The sequence below is a fragment of the Lycium barbarum genome, chromosome 3 (assembly GCF_019175385.1).
Source record: "Lycium barbarum isolate Lr01 chromosome 3, ASM1917538v2, whole genome shotgun sequence".
Taxonomy (NCBI): Eukaryota; Viridiplantae; Streptophyta; class Magnoliopsida; order Solanales; family Solanaceae; genus Lycium; species Lycium barbarum.
Window position 1 is genome coordinate 142,494,704 of NC_083339.1, and position 7,046 is coordinate 142,501,749.

General features: G+C 31.7%; 1 protein-coding gene across 1 annotated transcript; it reads left to right on the forward strand.

Moving 5' to 3' along the window:
- Window positions 1-2,821: 2,821 nt before the first annotated feature.
- On the forward strand, window positions 2,822-6,768 carry LOC132633179 (uncharacterized). Its single transcript, XM_060349422.1, has 8 exons — window positions 2,822-2,960; window positions 3,036-3,198; window positions 3,309-3,390; window positions 4,384-4,454; window positions 4,531-4,608; window positions 5,867-5,954; window positions 6,141-6,199; window positions 6,291-6,768. Exons 1-8 carry the CDS (start codon window positions 2,895-2,897, stop codon window positions 6,350-6,352), a joined length of 669 nt encoding a protein of 222 aa, XP_060205405.1. The 5' UTR covers window positions 2,822-2,894; the 3' UTR covers window positions 6,353-6,768.
- The last annotated feature ends 278 nt before the right edge of the window (window positions 6,769-7,046 follow it).

Consider the following 7,046-nt stretch of genomic DNA (forward strand, 5'->3'; position numbering starts at 1 on the left):
CTATTTCCCACTTTTTTAACTTTCAATACATTCAAATAAGCAAATATTTCTTTGCAAAAACTATAACCAAACACAACTCCATTTTCGACTCAACTTCAAACATTCCAAATAAATTGAAAAATATTGGTTTCTATGGCCAAACGCCTATTTATATTCGTCTAAGAAAATCAACACTCATTTTGTCGGCATTTCAAATTCAAAAACTCAGCCTTTGTCCAAGGTATTTACTACTATATATAAGGGATAATGTAATGGGTTTTGTAGTACTTAGTTACATTGTAACTATTTGGTTGGTCTAACCAAATTGGTTTGGTCTTTCAAATTGTCCTTAGAGTTGCTATTTATTACTTCATGTATTAAAGTATATTCCAATAAATCAAGATACTTTAAAACCCTTTTTGATAGCATATTTTTTTCTATGTCTTATTTTTGCCTCTACTTTATTTCATTTTTACTTAGGTCGACACAATCAATTTGGTCAATATAATCAATTTTGAGCCCTTTAAAAATGCTAAAAAATTTGTTAATATTGATGATGTCATCTAATAAAAATAACTATGCACAAAAACAATCTAAAGTGGTGATGATAATAACTTTGAAGAACTCATTTGGTACCGGAAGAGTACTCTATCGATCAAATTTTCTTTAGCAATTCTTAAATTACCATTAAATTTCTCTTGATCTTGTTTTTAGTAAAAAAAATAAAAAATAAAAAGGTTATTCTAAAAATATAAAGTTAGATTTAATGATTTAACACAACTATAAAATAGAAAATAAATTTTAAAACTCTAACAATTAATAGATTAAACTCTTGGAAAATAAAAGAAAAATAACCTTTAAATTTTATTCAATTTGCTTAATTAAGTGGGATAGAAAGAGAAAAGATGCTTACCAAGTGATCAACTCGTCAATCCCATAATTATTAAATATTGATAATCGCATCTTTCTTTTCTAGCAAACAATTTAATTTGTCAGGAATCGCGTAATCCTTAATTGGTTGAGTAAGGAAGTTTTCTTTTAAGAATAAAGCATCAATGAGTTAATGACAAACTAAATCAATTCTTAAATTTTGTTTCAAAGAATTCAATTTATTTTGAATTTCATCTAAACCCAAACTTTAATCACCATATTTGTTTTATCATAAACCCTCGTCACATGAAATTATGAGTAGTTAATCAATGAATAGCAAAACATGCTATTCCTACCTCTAACTAGAAATTATATGCTCACAAATTCATAAAATATAAAAATGTCCTTTTCAATTTATGACTATAGTCAATTTGAAGTCATTCTGTATATTTTAAATTATGTTACTAAACATCAAGTTATCTCTGTCTCTTTGATATCTATTTATCCCAAGCAAACTTGTTTTCTTATAGTAATTCTTTTAGTAAATTATCTAATTATATGATAAAAAATTTAACTAATGAATAATACATGATTAAGAAGCGATCGTTTTAAAAGAATTGCGCCTAAGAAATGTACACATTTTTTTTAATCAAAAGCATTACGAAGTTTAGAGCACGGGCTTCACTGGACTAGTTTATATTTATATTTATACTATATTAGAAGCATGAGTTGGGGGTGGTTTCGTCGTCCACCTCCAACTCATGTTAAAAAAAAAAAAAAAAAAAAAAAGTGGACCTCATGCTAAAAAAATCAAGCAATGTAAAAAATAAAATAAAATGGACCCCACCACCTCCAAACTCAGGTAAAAAAAAGAGTGGACCCCATATTAGAAAAACAAGCAATATAAAAAAAACACGTGCCCTCAATATTAAAAAATCAAACAATATTTATGTAATTCCCAAAGTATCCCAATTAGGTCAATAATGGTGGATTCATTGTCATATGCATATCAACCTATTAGGGAGCAAATGAAATTATTATACAACAAAAAATGTGGACCCCATATTATTGTTTTTCTTCAAAAGGTTAAGTAGCCAAACCATACAATTTCCTTTATTTTCTTATATTAGCATGAGATCTAATCTAGATATTTAACTGTTGTATTTGCTATTCCGCCATGTCATTTATTTGTTATGTTTACTAAAATAAATATACTTAAAATATTTATATTTTAAAATAAGATAGAATTTAATTACTTTTTCATTTTTATTCTTACTCTAATAAATGTGAAAAGAGATTAATGTCGTAAAAAATTATATTAAATGGGGATCAAATAATAAATAAGGTAAATTAGTCAAATTCTGATTCTAATTGACGTTTCCTTTAAAAAAAGTGCAAAAGACAACATGATAAATAAAATGAGCTAAACCAAGAATATTCACCAAAAATTAAAAAATAGCAGTTCTTTGTTTAAATAGAAAATCAAGTTTCTACTTTGTTTCGTTTTAAACATGTAAAATTAATTTAATAATTTGAATTAGAATTATCCAAATCAAAATTTGATAAAAAAAATAATAAGTATTGTTTAGGTCCAATCTACATACATTAACAATAGAATATTTACATCTTTAAATTATCGAATTAAAATTCAAAGTATCAAATGATGCTTAAATATTGCTATTGTTTTCTCTCAAAGAGAGGAAAATAGTTTTCTTTTAAACAAGTGTTCTCTTTTAAAATGTATTAATAAATTTTTGCAAACTTTGTATTCGTAGTAAACACTAATATAATAAAGTTTTAGATACGGAACACAAATTATAATGTTATATTAATCGTATTTTGAATATAATATATATATGTGCGCATAAAAATAGTACAAATTTATATATCTTTATTAGCAATATAAAATATATATGTTATCACTATCTAAAAGTATAAATACACTTATACATACACTTTAATCCAAACCGTTTGGCATTGCGCGATGGACATAGGCCATCTAGTATTAGAAGAAAGACGAGGGAAAATCGCCATTTGAAACCCTAATGGGAAGGCAAGGAGTGAAAACTGAGTACGAAGAAGTGCGAAAAGCTCGAATCTTGGAAAATCAGGTGCTCTTTTCTCTCAATTTTGAGTGTCTTTTTTCTGTCACTGTTAATTGCTGTACCTGATTTTCTAGTGTACAGGTTAGATTGGCCAGCCTTGGACTTCAAAAAACCATTGCAGAGCTTCGAACAATCACTTCTAAACCACAACCAGAGAAGAAAAAACATGACAAAGTGGACTACTTCTCTACCCCTTTGCGCCGTTCCAATCGGGTGAAAGACAACTCTGCACCACCATCAAAAGGTCTGTGTTTTTATGTCAAATTTCTTGCACTCATAGATAGGAGAGCAAGTGTGTTCTTTTGACATGAGAATGTTTCCTTTTTTGTGTTTCTTTGTATATTGCTTTTTTAGGGAGAATGAAAGATTTTTCACCGGAAGCTTTGGCTCGACGATGCACCAGATTGAAAGTTGCTCTTCTCTGTCACATCTGCCGGTTTTACACTCCTTCTCTTAGTGTTCTTCTTTCAATACCCTTGCCAAACTTTATGCCTTTCACTTTGCAAGTCACAGTTTTTTTAATCACTCACTGTTTGATGTGTAGTTTCGGACACAACCTCTGCCTCACAAAGGTAGAGGTAAGGTCTGCGTACGTTCTACTCTCCCCAGACCGTACTTGTGGGATTACACTGTTGTTGTTGTTTGAGGTATTGAGTGACTGAGCAAATTGTTAGATATTCCTTTTCCCCTCAAGACGGCCCTTTGGCTTGCTGTTTGCTAGGATTCAAGCCTTTTAAGGCTTGAGTTTACACGCCATGTATGCTCTGGGTGACTTACAAGAATGACCTTATAGGTGGGTGGTCTTGAACTTTTGAACTCGCTTGCCCCATGGGCAAACCTTCAACTTTAACAAGTTTTGCCCTTTGACCTTGAAGGGTTTGCCCATGAGGCAAGCAGGATCAAAAGCTCAAAATCACCCATTTTCAAGGTCGTTGGGTGTATTTGCTTGGTCTGCTCCCGCTTGTCAATCCGTTTTCTAGTAACCGATCCAATTTTAAATGGTTTGGTTCATGACTAGTTCAATGACTTGACCTAACGGAACGAACTTGAAATTACCCATCAAACTAGATAAGAAGGGGTCAATATAGTGTAACCCAAGAATATGATACATCCCAAACACATGCATACAAAATCAAATTTGGAGATTGGATGGAAGAACTTAAGCTAATAAAAAAGTAGAGGAGATTAGGTCGTGCTTGGCGGTTGGGTTATGACATGTTATTTGACCCATCTTGGCCCAACCCATTTTTAACCAAGTAAACTTTAGGCAGATTGGATCATGACCCTTTATTACTTTGACATTTTGACCCGCCCAAGTTTGACCTAACTCCACATCTATCACCTCTAAGCTTGTCCTTGTGTACCATAAAACTGCTAATTTGTTACACGAGAATCAGCTGAAAATGATAATTTCTGAATGCTAACGCAGGAGAAAGGAATTTTGTGGTGAAGAAGATTGTAAACGATGTGGTGCGTTGGACATGGATTCACCTTGCTTAGGTTAGTCTTACAAAGCACTTTTCTTTTTTGTAAACTAGTTTGCTGGCAGACTGATAAGTCTAAAATTTCCATACAGGCAAGACAGATTGTTCAATTTGTCATTCTAGCTATGGTGTTCTTTGCCGAGGTTGTCTTAAGGGTCGATATGGTGAAGGTGAGGCAATAGCTAAGCATTTTAGAAACTGAAAGTCACGCATAATGCATTTGCCATGACTCACTAACCTTTACTCTTTTGTTCTGTTTAATTTAAGGCCTAACAAGAGTAAATATCTTAAAAGGTCACTCAACTTTGAGAAATTATTTAGCAAAGTCATTGAACTTTGCTATATATCAATAAAATCATTCAATTTTGGCCTTTACTCTCATAAAATCACTCAACTAAATATGCCATAAAAAAAATGACATGACAATATTAATTAATTTTTTATGCCATGTAGACATGGACCCCACAAATTTTAAAAAAAATCATATTTTAATACCTCAACATCCGCCCACCAACCCTTCATTTAAAACTCATTTTCTTTGTTGTTTTTACCTTATTTTTATGTGTGCTCTTATTCTCTTTCTTGAAATTATTTTCTTATTTATTTATTGCACTATCCTTTTTTTTTAGCTTCTACAATCTTTCTTTTCATCTCTATTTCTTATCTTTCTACTTTGTTTACGTATATCTATTTAACAGATAAGACTTACTCATTCAAGATATTTACACCAAATCAATATGCATGAATTTTATTTTAATTAAGAAATAAATAAAATAAAAATACATATTAATTAATCATAATTAAAGAATATATAGAAACACGTGAATATTACTATTGGTCTGGCTGAAAGGAAGAGGCCACATAGGACCGGTTGGACCCTTTCCTTTTGTAAGCAACAACATTTTTTTATTTTTTTTACCCAAAAAAAAAAACAACAATTTTTTGGTTAATATACGTTGGAACAAAGGTTAAAAATAAATCCGTTGGCATTACTGTGTTCAATGAGTCAATTGAAATTTAACAACTTAGCTCTTACGTAAAGTGTCTAAAGTAATAGATTAATTATTTATACATTAAATTTTAGAAAAAACTGAAATGTATATCCAAAATTAAAATATGAATTTATTTTATTTTATTTTATTTTATCTGTGGGGTCCATGTCTACATGGCATAAAAAATTGATTAATATTGTCATGTCAAATTTCTTTGATGACACATTTAGTTGAGTGATTTTATGAGAGTAAAGGCCAAAGTTGAGTGATTTTATTGATATGTAGCAAAGTTTAGTGACTTTGCCACATAATTACTCAAAGTTGAGTGACGTTTTGAGATATTTACTCGCCTAACAATGGGAACTTAGTGAAATTGATCTTTGCTTTCTCGCTTATGAATGTCGATGAGTACTAAAACTGTGCAAATTTGTGATAGAACTGGAGGAGGTGAGAGCAAATAAAGGGTGGGTATGTCCTCATTGCACTGAAGAAAAAGGCATCAATCCATATTGGATATGTAACAGGTACTTAGTGGTCACATACAAAAAAGGACTAGGTGCTTATGAAGAAGTTTTTGTTTTTTTGATAATGACACCTCTTGGGTGCGCCGCATGAACATGGGAGGCTTCTTGCACAGTCTGCCCTTGCCCTTTTATACGGGCAGATTTTCATTTGGTTTTTTCTTGCTCGTGCGTGTTTATGTGTTTTAGCAAATATTGCCTAAAGAAGCGAAAGATGGCTCGAACGGTCCGGAACGCGATACTTAGAGGTGTGTATGTCATTACTAGTTTCACTAGAGGATTTGTTTGTTTGTATCTTCTGTTATAATCATGTGCACTGAGAATCTTTGGATAAAACAGGTAGAAAGATGGGATACAAATCAGTGGCACATCTGTTAATGGATCAGCTTCAGCAAGCGTGAAGGGGAGATGATAAGCTTTTTTGTGAATTGTAAACATCACAGGGAGTAGAATTAGCTTCAGAATGTAAAGATGTTATGAAGACCAATCCGCCTGTAACGTTTTGGATCCTCAGTTAACCATCCTTTTGAACATATCTAAAGATGTAATCGGGGCGACGTGAAATGTTTCTCTTTTTAGTTTCCTATTTGGTATTCACTATGAGGGTCCGACTACTTCAATTTTGTGCCCGTGTAAGGCCTGTTTGTGTAAAACATTTTGAAGGGATTGTCTATGAGCCAATTCCACCGGTGTTGGCCATGGATGCTTTAATCTTAGATAAACTAGGAACTACTTTTGTTAGGAAAACTTATTTGGCATGTAATAGCAATATAGCTACGCACAATGATAACGCTATTTATATGATCCACCGTGGCCCTACTTTTTTGTCTTAAGTCAAAGTTAGAATCTTAGGTAGGGGTGGTCATGGTTCGGTTTGGGTCGGTTATTGATTAAAACCATAACCAAACCAATTTAGTCGGTTTTTAAATTTCTAAAACCATAACCAATCCAAATAAAATAATAACCACCGGTTTGGTTATTGTCGGTTTGGTTCAATTTTTCGGTTTATGACTAGCAGCCATAAGACTTATCAGTAAAACATTAAAAAGTTGAAAAAGACATGTCTTTTTTTGGTTCAAATGATAACTTTTATTT

Coding starts and splice junctions, on each gene's coding strand:
- LOC132633179 (XM_060349422.1), top strand. CDS start 2,895: ATGGGAAGGCAAGGAGTGAAAACTGAGTACGAAGAAGTGCGAAAAGCT. Junction 4,455..4,530: donor CATGGATTCACCTTGCTTAG/GTTAGTCTTACA, acceptor ATTTCCATACAG/GCAAGACAGATTGTTCAATT. Junction 4,609..5,866: donor TAAGGGTCGATATGGTGAAG/GTGAGGCAATAG, acceptor AATTTGTGATAG/AACTGGAGGAGGTGAGAGCA.